This window comes from Elephas maximus, chromosome 11 (genome assembly GCF_024166365.1).
Source record: "Elephas maximus indicus isolate mEleMax1 chromosome 11, mEleMax1 primary haplotype, whole genome shotgun sequence".
Classification (NCBI taxonomy): domain Eukaryota; kingdom Metazoa; phylum Chordata; class Mammalia; order Proboscidea; family Elephantidae; genus Elephas; species Elephas maximus.
In genome coordinates, this window is record NC_064829.1 from 42,566,017 (window position 1) to 42,585,922 (window position 19,906).

Sequence of the window (19,906 nt, forward strand, 5' to 3'; positions counted from 1 at the left end):
TGATATATATGGGCTACAGAGCTAGCCAACCTGGGTCCAAATCATCTCTACCATCTACTTGTTATTGAATTTGGGCAAGTCGTTTAACTGGTCTGTGCTATGCTTTTCTCAGCCATGAACTAAAAATAATAATAGTACCTTACATGTAACAGAATTGTTGCAGGTATTCAATAAGCTAAGATTAAATAAAACAACGTAGTTTCTGGGTATAGACTCAGCACTCAATGCACGTTACATATCTTATAATTACTTTTTCTTACCAACTTCTTCTCTCTTTTCCTTCCTTGGGGTAAATAACTAATCTGTCATGATTCTGTTCTTAGAGCCAACAGGGAGAACTAGCAGGAGTCATGGAATATCAGGACGTTAGCCCTGTCCACTTGTTTCCAGGCTGTGCCCTCCGGGACCCTGGAGGCTCTGCAGCGGTGCTTCAGGGTGCACTGAAGAAGGGGGAGGAGAGCTAGAAGCACAGGAATCCACCCTTTCTTTAACCAGAGAAGCTCCCTCTTAACTGTGAGACATATTGGGTTCCCATGGAAGATTTCTGTTAAAGAAAGGTTTCCACCATGGAAAACCAAGGAGTACAAAACAAAGAGCTGAAAGCCACTGAATCATAATTCAGCCTTCTCACTACACCCATGAGAGGTCTAGTAGTGACTTGTTATAATTAGCCTCCTGAGTCTGTCGTGTGTTTATGAAGCAGGCTGTTGTAAATCAACCTTTCAAATGGATAGCCAGTCCCCCTTGCTCACCCAGTCCACCTTTCATTCATGGTGCTTTGTTCTGTCTTATTGGCTCTTGTGGTTTTTTGTGGGGGTGGGAGACTGACACCCCCACACACACCAAGAATAAGTGACTTGTAACCTTCCTTAATGGCTCCTGGCTCTATTAGGGATAATTTGCCTTGTCCAGGTCACATCTCTTTTGTGGCCAGCCTAATGTTCACCTAAATGTAGGGCAGCCCAGGCCCCAACATCAATAACAGACTCACGTGTCTCACCCCTGAGAGGGGTCACACTGATAGCACTCTTGTCACAGACTCAATTACAGTAACTCCTTTTAAAAGCACTTTGCTTCTAAGTCTACCCTTGTTGAGATCCATAGCTAAGGCTGAAAATATTAAGCTAAAAGAGGAAGGTTTTGCCTAATTTGGGGATTCTCAGACAAATTCCGTGAGAGGAATTTCCTTCTTGGTGAGAGAATGGGGTTATTTAGTTTTGTGAAATGAGCATCATTTATCCTTATTTTCCCTCAAAGCACCTCTTCACTTGGTAGTTGCGGGTACTTTATTGTGTCAGAGTGTGATCATAAAAAATAGGAAGGTACATTTTTGTCTCCTAAGCAGTGCACTCTTCTAAGTTGTACACAGTACCACAGCATTACATTACTTACTATAGGAAAAAAAAAAGACAACAAACCAAACCTGCTGACACTGAGTTGATTCCGACTCATAGCAACCCTATAGGATGGAGTAGAACTGCCCCATAGAGTTTCCGAGGAGCAGCTGGTGGATTCAAACTGCTGGCCTTTTGGTTAGCAGCCGTTAACACTTAACCACTACGCCACCAGGGTTTCCATAGAGACCACCAAAAAAAAAAAAACTCAAACCAGTTTCCACTGAGTTCCAACTCATGGCAACCCCATGTACTGCAGAGGAGAACAGTGCTCCAGAGGGTTTTTATGGCAGTGACCTTTCGGAAGCAGATCTCCAGGCACCTGTGGGTAGATTAAAACCGCTAACCTCTCAAATAGTAGTAACCTAGTGCTTAACCATTTCCACCACCCAGGGACTCCTACTGTAGAGACTAGGTCCTGGAAATAATACTTGGCTTGATGGCTCCAACTATACACTGCAGAACCTTCGGGATTTGGATGTACTAGAGAGTACGCCCGCAGTACCAAATAGCCACATTCATAAAAATAGAGAGCCGGTTGGTTAGTGAGGGTCATTTCTGCCCCTACACATAAGATGGGCCCTTCATTCTTTGTTCTGGTAGCCCTGGTCTGCTCAGACGTCAGTATCTTGAAAGTTAACTGACCCTGGTTTCTTATCTTCCTCCTCTCTCCTAAGAGAAATCTTACAGGAGATCCAAAGGCTGCGGCTAGAGCACGAACAAGCTTCTCAGCCCAGTCCAGAGAAGGCGCAACAGAACCCCACTCTGCTGGCCGAACTCCGGCTCCTCAGGTAAGAGAGGAGGCCCACGTAACCCCAGGGAATGTGTATGTTTGAGATGTTTAATGAGGCTAACAGTGTCTAGCCAGTAAATGGTCCTTAGGCACCATGAGCTGATGACGTTTGTTTGCTTTTATTGTTAATAGCACACACTTAATTGTGGTGAATTGGGAGAAGAGTGTTTACATTTTATTCTTTCATTTCACACAGAGCAAAGGAAACAGTGATTTCTAAATAATAAAATCTCTCACTGGAAAAAAATTGAACACAACTCTTTATTTACCTTGTCATCAGTGATACAAATGATCCACAAAACAAACACATAAAAAGCTAAATGACTTTTTATTGAAGTTATTAAAAAGCAAGCATTAAAAGCCATCACAGGTTTTTAAATTTTAAAATTTACCTGCAAACCCATAAAGAGGAATCTAATCTTTTTCCTAATTTTTATCCCTAATAATTCTGAATACAGATTTTTAAAAATAGGCCTGGTACCTTATTTTTCTGCAAAGGAATTAAAAAGGGCTAGTATTGTCTAGGAAGCCCTGGTGGTGCAGTGGTTTAGAGCTACGCTTGTTAACCGAAAGGTAGGCAGTTCAAATCCACCAGGCACTCCTTGGAAATCCTATGAAGTAATTCTACTCTGTCCTATAGGGTCACTATTAGTCAGACAGCAATGGGTTTTGTTTGAATTTTTTTAGTATTGTCTAACGAGCCCTGGTGGCACAACAGTTAAGCGCTCGGCTGCTAACTGAAAGGTCAGCAGTTCAAACCACTAGCCACTCTACAGGAAAAAAGACCTGGCAACCTGCTTCAATAAAGAGTTTAGCCAAGAAAACCCTGTGTTGTTGTTGTTGTTAGGTGCCATTAAGTTGGTTCCAACTCATAGCCACCGTATGTACGACAAAATAGTGTCCAGTCCTGCACCATCCTCGCAATTGTTGTTATGCTTGAGCCCATTGTTGTAGCCACTGTGTCAATCCATCTCGTTGAGGGTGTTCCTCTTTTTTTGCTGACCCTCTGCTTTACCAAGCATGATATGCTTCTCCAGGGACTGGTCCCTCCTGATACCATGTCCAGAAAACCCTATAGGATAGTTCTTCTCTGTCCTATAGCGTTGGTATGAGTCAGAATCAACTTGATGACACACAGCAACAGTGTTTTCTAGCCTGTCATCATAAAAGGTTTGGGTTGGAAGGGACCTTAGAACATCATCTGGTTCAACTCCTGAATTTCAGTGTGCTTCTGAGTCAGAAGGCTGGGAACTAGCAAGGCAAGGCATAGGTGAAGATTATAGGTCTTCCTACTGCATGCATGCTGCAAAATGAGAGTCTTGTGTGGGCTCCATGTCAGATTGACTTAGTCCCATGCCTTAGATATGACAGACACTCAAGTGTATTTATCTAGTTAACAACTCACAAATGAACTCTAAGACATTCCCTCATAGAAGGCACTTTCATTTATCAAGTATTACATTCTTTGCATCCTGCAGTTTGGATGCCAAGTACGTTCCAGGTGCATCTAATGCTGAGTCATATTTTTTATAGTATGTACAGATGCCTCTTCCCAGAAACCCTTGTCAGAATGAGAGTGCCAATTTCTTCCTCCCTACTTAGAGACTAAATTAAGCAGGTTATGTTTAGGTTTTCATTTTATCAAGTCTCTATTGATTGGGTTTACATACATATTAGTCATGGATGTTTCTGGGGTTTCCATCCAAGTCTTGTTCTTCTAACATGTTAACATCTGAGCCCTTCAACACGTTAAGCCCTGCCTGTTGTCTGGCTAGGATCCAGTCTATCTCTACTCAGGCCCATGTGGCCAGTTAGAGGAGGCAACCATAAAAGAGCTGGAACTGGAAGCTTGGAGGAGCTGCTTGATGTGAAAAGATTCTTTAATACCTTTTAATAACAAAATAATTAAATAGAAAAAAAAAAACAGGAATTCCTCCAAGACTATGGCCCCCAAACACCCTACTAACTCAGAACTGAACCCACTCCTGAAGTCCACCTTTTAGCCAAAGATTAGACAGACCTGTAAAACAAAAGTAATACACGTGAGGACCATGCTTCTTAGTTTAATCAAGTGTATGCGACCAAATGGGCAACACTTGGTCCAAAAGCAAAGATGAGAAAGCAGGAAGGGACAGAAAAACTGAATGGACACGGAGAACCTGGGGTAGAAAGGGAAAGGGGGAGAGTGCTGACACATTGCAGGGTTTGTAACCAATGTCACAAAATAGTTTATAAATATTTGTATGAGAAAATAATTCGTGCTGTAAACTTTCACCTAGAACACAATAAAATTTAAAAAATAATTTTGAGAACAAAAGAATTGTGGTACATGTTCTTTAAGAATACAGATGACAGGGATTTTAAATCTATATTCTACATTGGGGTTTTTCAAATAGATATACTAGCTTCACCCCACCTGACACCAGTGACAGATTGGTCAACCCTGCAGCGTTCCAGACCAGACATGTACCATTGCCATTTATTATCATAAAGCATAAAACCAAATACACCATGAAAGTAAAAACTGTTATTTGTTTCCTCTGAGTTTTTAATGGGAAGTTTTTTAGTTAGAAAACAGCTTGTGATTTATGAACTAGAAAATAAAAACTAGATCTCAGTTTCTGAAAAAAACAAAAACAAAACAACCAGAAATTTTTCCTTCGCAACATATATGATTTCTGGTCTTACATTCTACTACACAGTCACCCAGAAGGGATGGAAATGTAAGGAAGAAGAACATGGGGTTTCACATCCTCATCCTCATCAGAGGCATTTAAGGTGAACGCACGCTTGGAAGTTATTTTTGCCAAATAGGATTAGGTAGGCCCTCTGGGCTCTCAAGCTGAAAGTTAAGTCTAATGTACACAGGAATAGAATTGAATAAACCAACTTGGAAATAGAGTAGTCATTTTTCTACACATCAGAGTGCCTTGTCTCTGCCTGAAATGTTCTTTGTACCTCTTCCATTGGCTCGCCCATTCCCTCTGGGAGGGATGATGACTGAGAATTTTTTGTGAGCATTTTATTGGCTTCCCTCCAGTCAGCATTTGCTTTCCAAAATATCCAGTTCCATTTGGATGACAGTGTCTGGAAGGTTTCTCAAAGTTTCTGAATCACTGATGATGAGTTTTCCAACTGATATTTCTTCCCTTCTATATGTTGTCATGTTGAAACAGAGAGAATTCTAAGCCATCCTCCTGGCTCTGACTTGTGGGCATACCCACCCCCAGAAGAACAGGGTTTTTCCTTCCATCCATGGCCCCAGCTAAACCCAAAGCTACACTACAGGCTCTTGCTTTTGGCCCTCACTATCATTTTGTAGCTGAGGCCTGAGACCTAAGCCACCTAAATCCCTGACAGATTTTCCTCTCTGCCTCCATTTGCTACACATGTCATTTCTTCTGCCTGCATTCCCTTTTTCCTGTGAAGTATATTTCTCTAGATGTGTTTAAACCACTTACTCTATGCAAGACACTTCCACAATTTGGTGATTTCAAAGATATCCTGACACCCTGGGTTAACCACCTCTTCTCTTGGTTATTCCAATCTTATCCTTTAGTCACTTCAGACTTCCAAATATCTTCAAAACAATGGTCCCTCCAAAGTTACTTTGGCCTTAGTTTGTATTGAAGGGTAGCCATGTGAAGCAGTGCCAAGAACTCCTTATTGTAGTTTCCATAGAGATCTTGGTCCATCCATTTATCTTTCACTGACCTCTTATTGAGAAACCAATAGGAGAAATTTCTTCCAGCTGGGTGATGAGAGAGGGGAAGAAAGAAACTGAGCTTTGCTCTTTGCGAATGCCTAGTTTATGTTTTCTTAAGGGCATTACGAACTTTCTAAATGATCGTTTTTCCCTTCTTACTTTAGCCACAAGGAAGCTGAAAGTCAAGTTTGCAGTCCAGATCTAATATTTGAACAGGATTATATGATAGGCCCAGGTTTGATTCCCAGCCAGTGCACCTCAGGCACAGCCACCACCCATCTGACAGTGGAGTCTTGTGTGTTGCTGTGATGCTGAACAGGTTTCAGCAGAGCTTGTAGATGAAGACATACTAGGAAAAAAGGCCTGGCAGTCTACTTCTGAAAATCATCCTGTGAAAAGCCTATGGATCACAACGATCCAATCTGCAACCATCATGGGGATGGCGCAGGACTGGGCAGCATTTCACTCCATTGTGCATGGGGTCGCCATGAGTCAGGGGCCAACTGGATGGCAGCTAACAACAACATAGGCATTCCTGTGTGCTAATCTTACACTCACTATGCTCTAAGCTCTACATATATTGTTCCATGTAATTGTTATAACAAACCCAAGAGACAGATACTATTATTATCCTCTTTTTGTCAGTGAAGAAACTGAGATTCAGAGAAATTAAATAACTTACCCAAGATCCCACACAATGAGTAGCAAAGGTAGATTCCATTTCCTTTTCTCGGGCTTTAATTATCTCCTGCCTGGACTATTATAATAAGCAGCACTTACTTGCTTCTCTGCCTCTGGCTGATCTACACTGCTATCAGAATTCTCTCTCCTCTTTCAACCATTTATTAATTCCTTCAACAAATATATCTAGAATGCAACGTATGGGAACTTTTCTAGTAGAAACAGATACTTCCTCTGGTCTCACAGAGCTTATGATCTACTGGGGAAAAGACATAAATAATCACACAAATGAGTATTATAATTATGAGCTGAGATAAGTGCTATAAGAAATCCTTTTTTAAAAAGACAGACCCTCTGCTAGAGAGTCAGAAAAGGCTACCCTGAAGAAGGAATGTTTGAATTAAAATAGGGAATGGAGGCTAAGAAAGGGGAAGGGCCCAGGACAGCTGATGGAAGAGTCTTCTGGAAGGTAGAAACTCTGTTTAAAGACTTAAAGGCAGGTGTGAATCTGGCACTTTCCAGGAACAGAAACATCTATTGATCTGGAATGAAGTGAATGGTGGGGCACATGGTAGAGATGGTGCTAAAGAAGTGGGTAGGGGCAGACCAACTTGAGGATATTGCCATTAACCCACTACAGAAAGCCAAAGAAGGATGAGAGTTACACACTAAGCTAATACACAGGATTAGATTGTCAAATCAGACTCGCATGAATCAGAGCTCTTTCTCCAGCATTGAGCTTTACTAATGATGTCAAGGACACAAGCAGTCAAGAGGAACGGATGAAGCAGAGAGAGGTCTGGGACATCCCATGTGGTTCCCCATGGCCTCTGTCCTGCACTGGATGACATCTCCAAGGGAAGTTTTTCAAAGTGATATTGGGAGCCATATGGAATGTCCCAGATCTCAGCTTCATTTGTGCTTCTGATTGCGGTATCCTGGAAATTATTAGTAAAAGCACAATACTGATTCACTGAGTCTGATTTGACAGTCTAATTCTATGTGTCAGCTCCCTTACACAAGTACAATTCAGAAGAGCTAAATGCTATGACAGTATGAATGAAGGGGGAGGACAGCACAGAGCAGCAATGCCTGGCTCTTTGGAATAGGGGAAAAATCAGCACGGGCTGCATATTGGACATCAACTTCAAACCCAGATTAGGAAGAGCAATCCAGATAACGTGTAAGAAAGTATGAAAGTGCAATTAGCATGAAGGGTTTTGAAAGTTCTAAATGTATAGGAGTGGGCTGAAGCATTTGTGTGTGTGTATATGTGTGTGTGTGTGTGTGTGTGTGTGTGCACAGTGTTAGGGGTTAGAGGTTGGGGTGAGGTTAGTGAATGATGGTGATAAGACTTGCAGAGGTAACGCAGAGACCATACCACCCAAGAACTTGAGGACCACATGAAGTGGTCTGCACAGGCCTGTGTTCAAACTTTATATCCCCTGGTAAGCCTTCCTGACCTTCTACCCCACATATAGCTGGCCTTCTCATTATTACCACGTATAGCATTTTCTTTTTTTTTTTTTATAGCATTTTCTTAGCTTTCGTATACACTCACCGTCATTGTTTTGAACTTATTTAAGTCTCCTTGTCCCTCACCTGAGGACAAGAACTGTATCCAATTTGTTATTTTACTTCTAGTATCTTAAAACATAAAAAAGCTCAACAAATGTTTCTGGGATGAATGGATCAACTACAAAACTATTATGAGACAACTGTGTTATTAAGACAGCTGAAGAACTGTATTTGCAAAGAGGATACCATCCGTTATAATGAAGAAAACGTTTGCTGAAACTGTGAAATAACTAATATCACACTAGAAATCTCAAGGAAAAACAAGTATAATTTTTTTCATATCTATTCCTTGCTTAATAATCAAGCGTCATATTCTATATAAGATAAACATTTTTGTCAATGCATATGTAATTATTCTTTGAGAAACCTCATTAATATAAAGTGATTTTGTTGTTGCTGTTTTTTCCCAAGTAAAAATGGAATTGTAATCTGTGATGCAAGTCTGTGGTTTCCAGACTTTTGAATTTCACAGACTAGTTTAATTCTTTTTTTAATTTTGAGAAAGGACATTAAATTGAGTATTTATTTTTTGCCATATGATACTGTAAAAAGTTACTATCATCTGTTATTACTAGTTTCATAAATGACAGTATATATTTTAAGTTTTTATTTTTAAAAAATTTCAAGCCTACAGGAAAGTTGTAAAATAGTACAATGAATTTCCTTCTGCCCTCACTTGAGAGATTAACATTTTGCCACATCCTTCTCTAGTTCTTTCTGTGTTTATATACATCAATTACGTTCATATTTCTGGTGAAGCATTTGAGAGTAAGCTGCAGACATCATTGCTCTTCACTCCTAAACACTGAAGTGCATATTTTCTAAGAATAAAAATAGTCTCCTATTTAACCAAAAAAATAAATAAAACCTGTTGCCTTTAAGTGGATTCCAACTCATAACAACCCTACAGGACAGAGTAGAACTGTCCCATAGGGTTTCCAAGGAGTGACTGGTGGATTCAAACTGCTGATCTTTTGGTAAGCAGCTATAGCTCTTAACCACTGCAAAAAAACAAAAACCAAACCAGTTGCCATCAAGTCAATTCAATTCACAGTGAGCTCATATGCTTCAGAATAAAACTGTGAACCACAGAATTTCAAAAGCTGTGACCTTTCAGAAGCAGATCGCCAGGCCTTTCTTGTGAATAGCCATAGTGCCAGCATCTAATTCAGGAAGGTTAACATTTATATATATTAGTATCTAATTTACAGTGCTGATTCAAATTTTTCCAATTGTCCCAGCATTGTCCTCAAAGAAAGTATTTTTAATACATGTACAAAAGTAACAATAATCTGACAGAATCTCAGAATAAAAGGCATTCCTTTAAAGATGAATAAATTTAGCGTTATGGGAAAAAAATCACTGCTTAGTCCTTGTTTGCGTTTTTCTACTTGGAACAGGGTAGCTACATCACAGACTTGTCTCAAACCCACATTTGGTAACCATTGGTGTAAACACTTATAAGACTGAATAAAAGCATTATTAAATACATACTTTTTTAAAAAAATTGAACTCAATCAAATGCATGAAAAGGCAAATGTCATGTTTTAAGAGATTAATACTGTTTAAGATAAATGCATAAATAAGATTTTTTAAATGTTAAGCAGTTCTGAATTAACGCTAATTTATTTTCTCTGATAGTTTTTAAATGCCTCTTTTACTATTTCTTACTATTCGAATTTTACTACAACCTTCCTCCCAAAGTACCAAAACTTATAGAACAGTATCTAGAAGGGTACTGAAAGTAAATCAGAAGCATTTTCTCCCCTTGTACTAAACCCTACTGCGTGTGTACTCAAAACACCATGTACAGACAAGGTCAAAGGAAAACAGCTAATGGATTTGTCATTGAAGAGTATTTTTGAATGGGGCAAGACTTTCAAAACTAGAATGTTTCAGCCCAGGAAGACAAAGACTAAAATAAGATACCATTAAAGCCCATCAAATGATGATGGTCCTCATCCTCTGAATTCAGAAAAAAAAGGCAATTACAGAGGAAATCAAAGGAAGGAGCACTTTAAAAGTAAGTCATAATTAGCAATATAAGCTAAAAATATGACTGTATTCAAAAAGGTTGGTACATTTATAGATTGAAAACTCATAATTCTTTATAGAGAAAGCCTATATGAAAGCAGACTGGAAATGGTTCATTTATGTCCCTAAACTGTCCTCCCACAAAATATCTTTCAGTTGGATGTCATTGACCTAACTCAGTCTGACATTTTTATATTGTCAAGTTTTCCATTTCAGAGTCCCTGCTATAGATCCACTTAATACGGTGTCTGTGCAATTGAGACTAGGTATATAGATTCATACATGAATATATACATGTTAAAGCATCCACACATTTTTAGAATATAAGTTCTGATATTTCAAACTCAGATGCTTTGGGAGCATGCAAAAAATGCATGTATCACTTATTCACTAATGGTCATGAAATAATCAATTTGAAATTGCTTTGAAAAATATAATACACTTCACAAATATGAGCTATTAATATCCTTCTCCATCGTGTTTCAGTTTTTCCCCATTTAAAGATAATTTGGGTACCTCTTAGTGTCAACGTACATGATAGATTATAGAGCAGCCCTAGTGGTTTCCATTCTTGCTGACAGTTTAATAGAAGTTTTGCAAAACAAAACAAATTTAAACACAAATCCTTGTAGATCATTTTCAGTTGTAGACTAATTGTATAGAAACTTCTTTATTCTGACTTCATTTTATGAACCCAAACCCAAACCAAAAAATTTAGATTGACCACAGTAACTATGTATTGTTAATATTTCACCTCAGAAAGGCACCATATCGCATACTAAGAGTGGAAAGGATTTAAAAGGTATTTTTCTAAATCAGATTTCCAAATACTAAGGTAATAGGTATTTTCTGTGCGATTTATAAAAGGGTCCTTCTATTTGGAGGATCTGTATCATTGGCCTCTTTGAATGACAGTTTGGTTTTTGTTTGTTTCTCAAGGGAATCCATGGTACAGCACAGGACCCACTACATAGTAAGCATCCAGAAAATATTTCATTGAATGGTTAATTAACTCAGGGTTGTTAGTTGCTGTCGGGTCAGCTCCAATTCGTGCAACCTTATCTATAACAAAACAGAACATTGCCTAGTCCTGCACCATCCTCACAGTCGATCGTATGAGCCCACTATTGGCAGCCACCATGGCAATCCATCTCATGGAAGGTTTCCCTCATTTTTGCTGACCCTCCACTTTACCAAACATGATATCCTTTTCTAGTGATTGATCTTTTCTGATGATGTATCCAAAGTAAGAAAGGCAGTCTCATCATCCTCACTTCAGGGTAGAAGAGGAGAAATGTCTAAAAGGATGTAAATGTATTTAAGCTTTGTATGACTTGTAACAAATAAAAGTACACCTCAAGCTATAATTGTTCAGTCATTTGACAACAGTTCCTCCTACCTGTTGACCCTATCGAAGACTCAGAGATGACTTTTTTTCTGGTAATCAGCACCACAAGAGTGGGAACTCCCATTAGCCCCATGAATTGAATGTGTTTCCGATCACAGTTGCTTCTTTCTTAGACAGCGCAAGGATGAGCTGGAGCAGAGGATGTCTGCTCTCCAGGAGAGCCGGAGAGAGCTAATGGTCCAGTTAGAAGGGCTCATGAAGCTACTAAAGGTAAGGCATTTCAAATAAATGTTCCTTAGACCTTTGAGTGTGGCATTTGTAAAATGTTTTTGCACATAATGTGCAATGGTTTTTCCAATTAGTGTATATCATTTTCCCCAAAATTTTGGTCCAAACTCAAATACAGAACCGTTTCTTAGGCACAGAAAAAGGTAGCAGTCAGTTGTAGACCTCATCCTTATCCATTTCCTGGAGCCAAACTGCTGAGGACCTTCATGGGGCAACTTCTTCCTGCCTTATGCCCTTAAAAGTAATGACACTGAATTTATTTAGAAATACTTTACATTGAATAGTTTTCATCAATTCTAACTAGATTGAACAGAGGCTAATGTCGAGTTCAGAAAATCAAGATATAGCCATTAAATAATCTTGGTGATAACAGTTTTATTAAGAGGAATAACTCTGTTCTTTTCAGTAAAATATCTTAGCTCATCTGTGTGACTTTAGAAGCAAGTCACAGAACTTCCATGGGCTTCAAATGCAGACTATAAAGGGAGGATGTCCTTACTGTTCTATAGGCAGTGTATTTAATAAAATGATCTATAGAAGTCCTTTGTAGGGTGCTATAATCTAGCATTTTCATCAGGAAATGGCATTCTTCCTTTAAGAAAGCTTTAGTCCTGTCTTCATGGTACACAAAATTACATTTCAAGTCAAAAACAGACTAATTATAATGACACGTCCACAGTCAGTCCAGTAGAAGTGGCAGTGGTACATGGTCGTCCTTACGTCATGCCTTATGTGAGCAAGCTTGAACCAGTATGGATTGGAGCTGGGACATGCCAAAGGAACACTGACGGGACAGCAATGAAGGGAAGGTCCCTGGGGCAGCTCACCTGTAAGACAGGAGGATGTCCTGGCTTTCAGCTTGTGGCTCCCCCACATCCCTGACACTTCATCATTTGTTGTTACTCTGTTGTTATTTCTTCCTTTCACTAATTCTGTCTTTCTCCCCTCTCTTTCTTGATTTCTTTCTTTCACTTATTCATTTATTTAACGGATTTTTTTTTTTAACTTACTGTGTCCCAGCCATTGTTCTAGGTGCCATTATCCCATGTGTAACATTCCCGTTGTTGTCCTTACTGTTTTACCCTTTAGTCAACTTTTTCTGCCATCAGCGTCTTCTTTAACAATCAGTGTTGGAATTCTTTTTCTTCACTGAACAAAATGTACTTTTCAGTGTATTAGACATCTAAAGTATAGAATTCATTTTTGGTTGTGCCATATACAGTAAGACAGGACCAAATAATTAATAACTTGCTGCTGTTTCTGGCTTTCTCTCATTTGATGGCCCACTAAAGCTCCTTCTGCTTCCTTTTTCAAATATACCAAAGAGGACTGACCCCATCTTTCCCTCACAGGATGGCAGGAAGCTTTGAAAACAGCTACCTGCTCACATTCCTCCAGCTTCTGTCACCATAGCAATGGAGTAGGAGTCTATGTACCAGTAGACATCTTGGCTTACATCTAGCCCAACTGAGCCCAGTTTAGTGTATCAGAATATTCTAACACCAGAATAGAGAAAGATAGTTAGGCACATGGAGGAATGAGATGGGTCTGTAGTCCCAAATACAAACTAAATAAACTTGAAACTGTAGTCACTGAGGTGGCAGAGGCCTGACCTGTCCTCAAGGCCATGCTGATGTCTCTCCCTCCCCTCCCCCCTTTTGTTTCCTCATACTGTGTACATGCTCTTTATTGGAACCCTGGGTAATCTAACTATTATTGATTCAATCTTTCTGTAGGAAGAAGAACTGAAGCAGGGAGTAAGTTATGTTCCCTACTGCAGGTCTTAACTAACAATGGAGGGGCCTGCCGTCCTGCTGTCTTTCTCATTGCTTTTGCCTCTAATGTATGTTCATGCTTCAGTTTGGAGAGAAAGAAAAAAAATCATACTAATTTGCTTCCTTTTCAATGTAGTGCTTGAATTGAGATGTAGAAAATTGAGCATTTTTGGTAACTGTTGCGACTGTTGGCATCAAAAGAAGAGCTATTACATCTTTTAGAAGAGGGAACAAATTGTAATTTTGTTGGAACCTTCTAGATCTCCAGGGGTCTAAGTTTCAAACCAGTCTCCTACTTTTCTGGGTTGTTGATCAGACCCTTCTCTGAACACAAGTCACTTACCATACTTACTAAAGCTATACTGAGATAAAATGTTAGCTGAAAATGCACAGTCCTCAGAAGCTAACATCTGTATCTTCTCACACTCCAAATATTGTGTCCATTTTAAGGAAAAGGTGTAGAACCTTCTACAAAAATTAGATGATTAAATATCTTGCTCATCACATAATGATTATTCCCTGTTCCCCACCACTCACCAAAATGTGCTCCATCTTGGGAGAGAAAAGACTGTACTCCATAACTGACTATTCACGTTCTGTCTTTTCAGTTCTTCCCCCAAGCAGAATCCCTACCACTGATTGAGAATAATCTCTAAAGAATAGGTCATGTTCAGCCTTTGTCTTGTCAGTAAGAACCCTTCTGCTCTGAGAGTTCACGAGATCCCTGCACACATCATCTCTAGAAATAGGGGCATTGTGACTCTAACCATATCCTAGACTGAAGTCTTGTGTCTGATCCTGTGGTCAGATTCAGAAGCCAGCAGAGGGAGCAGCATACTGAAAAAAATAAAATAAAATAAAGCCAAATAAAAGCAGCTTTCAATTCAAGTGCATGTACCAGATCGTGTATGACAATATATCCCACTCTCTAACATTATTAAGAAGTTTCATATTATTTCCATGGGCCCATTAGAACCACAGCCTGTCCAATTTCAACGTATCTTTTAAATCTTCTGTGTTCTCTTTTCTATTATTCATTGTGTGTGTTTGTGTGTAACAAAGACTGTTTGCAAAATGCTGGACACATTTTACCTTTCATTCCCATGGTATGTAAAAAAGGAAAGTGTAAAAGCAATCTGTAATGTCTGATAATAAAAACAACATATTACATTATTTCGTATTTTGTGGAAAAAATTACTTTACGAAAATCAAATTTTACCAAGAGACAGTTCCCCCGGGTGAAAGACACACAGCATTTACAGAGTGTATAATTGCCCATAAATGCGTACTTGGGGTGTTGTTATTGTACTTCCAACACATTTAGATCATGGTTGGGGAAAATGCCTTCCTTATGCTGTTTCTCTTGGCAAATGGCCTCTCTTCTTTCCTTTCTTTTACTTAGCATGTGGAGTCCTGGGTGGGCAAATGGTTAATGCACTTGACTACTACCCGAAAGCTTAGAGGTTCAAATTCACCCAGAGCACCTCAGAAAAAATGCCTGGATATCTACTTCTGAAAGATCACAGCCATTGAAAATTCTATAGAGCATAGTTCTACTCTTGACACACATGGAATCACCATGAGTTGGGGTTGCCATGAGTTGGCACCTGGTTGACTTAGGGCTCCACCATGTGCATAGAAAAAGAAAATGAGGCTCAAAGATGGCTTTCTTCCTCCCAGTGTAGAGAGAGGGCAATCATTCTACACTCAATAGCCCTTGCTTTAGCCATTTCCCTTGGGGATCCCTTCTGTACCATTTCCCAGGCCACACATTCTCGAAAGGCTCTGTGGATGAGGGAGTTTCGAAACAGATGGATGCAAAGAACCAATCTAGGCCATTTGCTCTGAAAACATCACTGCCACCTTTCCTTCCAGCTCTCCCCGCTGGGCCCCTCAGCAGCTTCTGCATCCTGGAAAGGGAGACAGTCATGGGTACTGCTACACTGATACTTAGGCTGCAAGTAAATTACCGTCCGGATGTTGGCAGTGTATCATCTGGGTGGCGGAAGGGTTTGTCCATTTTACTCATTTATTTATTTAATATTCAAGCCTCTTTGTAAAAAGGGCTGGAGGCAGCTTACAATAAAGTACATAAACAGTGATTTCACTCATAAAGGAAATAGAAAAATCAAAAACCAAGGAAAAGAGCGTGCAAATATGCTCACCATAAAGGACAGGAGTGTTCCTCTGAACTTTCTGGCAATGGGGCAAAGAAAGGAAAACACAATCGGTGGTTTTATCAGAACAGAAATATCAGTTCTGCAGGGACCAAAATTCCTGTTGGCATAAAATAGAAAAGAAAGTCTTCCCTTGGAGCTTTAGAGGAGTTCTAAACAATGAAATGAACAACTGGGGGAGCAGATTTCACGTGGCTATTTCTTATGCTGACCTTTAGTGAAAACTACAAGGAGAGCTTCAGAAATCCCAACCCTACAGAAGCAGTTCTGTAAGAAAATAAACAAATGCCATCCACATATGTAGACTTCCAGTAGTACAGCATGATCTCCATAGAATTTAGAGGTTTTAGTCTGATATCTGTTTCTAAATTTTGTTTTTATTTATGGGCTTTGTCCCTCTGGGGGACTTCTTCTTTGTAAAATCAAACTTAAAACTCCCCATACAACAAGTTGCACTGGATTTAATAACCTCTACTTTTTTTTACTTGCTTTATCGTAACCTTGTGTGGGTCAATGTAGTATTTTAATATACTGTCATATATAATCCCTATATATTTTGTTTCTTGTTAGACATAATGCATGAATTTATTCCCCTTGAGGAGAGAACATGACTAAACAAATAGTGCCTGTAATACAATATGATGATTATGGTATCATAAGCAATAAATTTTTTTACAAAACTTGAAGTTATCCTACCCTCTTTCTTCTTTGTGTATTTTTAATATTTATTGAAGGAACCATAAACCGAACACTCAAACAATTTAATAATGAAGGCAATTTACTTCCAGTGGCAATAGGTCCCAGGGTTTCTGGTATAGTTCCATTTTTAAATATTTTGTCTTAGTCTAAAACCAAGTATCCTGGCCTTGACTTCGGAAAGTAAGGCCTCAATAATAGTTTTCTTAGAGAGATTACTGGAGTGAGACCTGAGTTCCAGTGGTAACAGCTCTTTGCTTAGTGCAATAAGATTCTGAGTAAGTCAGTCAACTCCCTGGTACTTCATTTCAAACATATTGAAAATACATGGCTCATAGGGCTATTGTGTAGATTTGAAAATAACAGGTATGAAAGTACTTTGATTTTAAGATATTATATACATGTCAGATGTAAGTATAAATGTAGATAGATATAATGATAGAACGATAGATTTACATAGACATACGAGTACATAGAAGCTTTTAATATTTGACCCATATTTTACAAACACACTCATTCACTCTGTTCTCTCCCTTATGGTTAGCTGACACTGTCTCACTCAGGGGAAGAAAGTCAAATGTAATTCCAAATTCTGTCTCCTGCCCCCACCCCCATTCTTTTCTCTTTATTTACAGTTGGCCAGTCCGATTAACACAGGAAGTTATAGTTGCTAGGGTTCCTACTTCTTACAAACACATTATGGAATATGAACTGCCCAGAAAAAAATTTCCAGCTTGAGTTTCTCCTTCTTTTATTTCCCTTGCTTATACTCTCTGGTGAGTAATCTATGGAGGGTGAGCCAATCAAAAGTGAGGAAAGAAGATCAGCTGCAACATAGAGACTCTCATTTAGTGCTCAAAACTGTACTCTCCCAACCTCTCTCTCACATAACTATTTTTAATTATGGGATTGATTAAGTAATTCAGAGAAGTAAAAATTACTTCCTGCTTGAAAATCTTAGAAGGAGGCCCTCTAGTTCAGGTCAAAGCCTAAGCTCCCTTTATGACATTGAAAACCCCAAACCTGGCTGTACCCCATCCCAGCCTCATTTCCCTCCACTCCCCACAGCCAACCTGGTGCTTCAGCCACACTGGTCTGGGCCCCTCACCACCACTGTATCTCCAATACCCCTGGCACTTTCAGTTGTCTTCCTCAGGCTATTCCTGAGCCCTGGGGTGCTCTTCCTTCCTCCTAATATCTCCTCTTTTTTGCCTGGAAATCTCCACTTTTAAGACCCAAGTTAAATGGCACCTCTTGCCAGATCTCTCAAAAATTAATCACTTCATTTGTAACCCACAGTGCTTCATGCACACAATCCCTTATAAAAGCCTGACTCCAGAAATTCTCATCAGTATGATGATAGTCGGAAACCCTGGTGGCGTAATGGTTAAGTGCTATGGCTGCTAACCAAAGGGTCAGCAGTTCACATCTGCCCGGCACTCCTTGGAAACTCTATGGGGCAGTTCTACTCTGTCCTGTAGGGTCGCTATGTTGGAATCTACTCGACGGCACTGGTTGGTTCTGGTATGATGATAGTCAGTAAATCAGTAAGACAAACGCTGGAAGAAATAATGGAAAGAGGGTTGAATATGGTTGTACCTCCCCAGGCTGAGTACAGCCAGGCATGACAAGGCTGCTTTCTTAACCTAACCTGGAAGGTGGGTTTATCAGATCTGGGGGTTGGAGGTGGGTGCATAGTGCCCCAACTCCAGTGTCGTGGTCCTCTTCCATTTTGCAAGGATGTGCTGATTCACCAATTAGACATTTGGTCCTTGCCTTGAGGAGTCCCTCGTTTCTGGTGCTGAGTGAAGACCAAAATACTTCCTGGACAAGTTCAGAAAATGTATGGATCTTGTCAGACTTTTTAAAAATTGATGCAACATCAAATTGAGGAGACTCAGAGGATGGAGTGGGGAAATTAATTTTTTATATATTCTTGAGGAAGACAGCTATTTTAAATTTTCTAAGTGTGATATATTTTTTCCTTCTTCCATAAATCAACTCTCTTCTCAGGAATTTTAGATCTATTTTTATATTGATCTGCATGGACTTTCGTCCCTTAAATCTTTCCTCCATTACTCATCACATCACTTCCAGGAAAGGGTGTTCACAGAGATTATTTCCTCTAACACTTCTCAAGCTGTTAGCAGACAACCTCACTTTATAGCCAGAGGCAGCTACTCTGCAGGGGCCTACCAGCTGTGAACACAAAATGTACTGAGATCTCCACTGATCCACCCCAATGCCAAGAAGCAAACCCCCTTTCCTAGTAGCCCCACAAGAACAGAACAGAAAAGAAAGCCGCAGATGGTGCTCCCAACAGTAGGTCCTAAGAGATGCTATACATCAAACTGGACAATGTCCTGAGATAGAGAAAAAAGGGCTGCGATCACCCACGGAGTCAGGGTCCTACCCCCAGAAGACAAAGAAGTGGGTAAAGATGAATGGATTGTGACTCAGGAGTTGTAAGGTGCAGGAAAGATGTAGCTGAATCTTGTCTTCAGTGACAGAATCTTCCACCTAAATTCTTCACATAATCAGACTGCCTGAAATTGCAGCAATTAGAGATCCACTTAGAAGATGGCGGCTGTCAGTCATTCACACAGTGGTGTAATTTATATTCAGTCAATTGTTTTCCCCTTAACACATAACCACAGTCGATTATTTTTCTCTTAACACAGAACCACTCTTGAGAGTTTTGAAGACAGGAAGCAGATGGAAAGGAGGAGGAAAAGTTGGCTTTGGAGACTAAGCGCTAATCAGGGAGACGTAGGGCTGGGAATACCTTAGACGTACCAAGATCAGCAGAAGAGCCTGCTGCAGGAAAAGAAAGGGGAAGCATTGCCAAGAAGTGAGAGGCCCACAGAAAGGAGGGTGGAGGGCCAGACATAGTGTCTTGCCTTTAAATTTCTGCCCAAAGGGGGGAAGCCCCACGAGCACTCTACAGTGGACAACCTGGGATAACTGGTATAAGCAGGGCTATGTTTAGTATAGCCTCAATATATCCATTAAAATATTGGCCTACAGGTCCCTAATTCCACATCTGAAGTCATTGGGTCCAGATGTGTTCCAGAAATCAGAATTGTTCAGATTTTATAAAGGCAATACAGTACAGACACCATACAAATAGCTTCACATCAGTTTGAGCCAAATTAGTTATGAGAGAACATGTGGTCTTCAGAGCTTTTTGTATTTCAGAATTACGGGTAAGAGATTGTATTTCTGTACTAATTGATAAACAACTCACAGTCTCTTCCACCACCCTGAGCCCCATTCCACAGCCCTCCTATGACCTGGCCACTAAAAGGTATTGCCTAGAGCAGCTGGAGGCCCGTAGCACACTGCTCCAGCAGCACACGCAGATGGGTCAGCCCTCAGGTCACTAAACCTTCCTATGCTTGCCTCTGGGCGGCATCAGAAGCTGGGGATTCTGTGA

The 19,906-nt window shown here is 39.9% G+C and overlaps 1 protein-coding gene across 14 annotated transcripts in view; it reads left to right on the forward strand.

Annotated features, from left to right (window-relative positions):
* Positions 1 to 19,906, forward strand: part of DTNA (dystrobrevin alpha) — a 451,514-nt gene that overhangs the window by 407,888 nt on the left and 23,720 nt on the right. For 12 of the 14 annotated variants that reach the window (XM_049901507.1, XM_049901509.1, XM_049901502.1 and 9 more), the window contains 2 exons: positions 2,072 to 2,185; positions 11,708 to 11,804. In XM_049901507.1, the coding sequence (XP_049757464.1) occupies positions 2,072 to 2,185; positions 11,708 to 11,804 (211 nt within the window). Of the gene's footprint in view, positions 1 to 2,071; positions 2,186 to 11,707; positions 11,805 to 13,558; positions 16,260 to 19,906 lie in introns of those variants that run through there. The other 2 variants (XM_049901513.1, XM_049901514.1) reach the window with 2 other exon arrangements.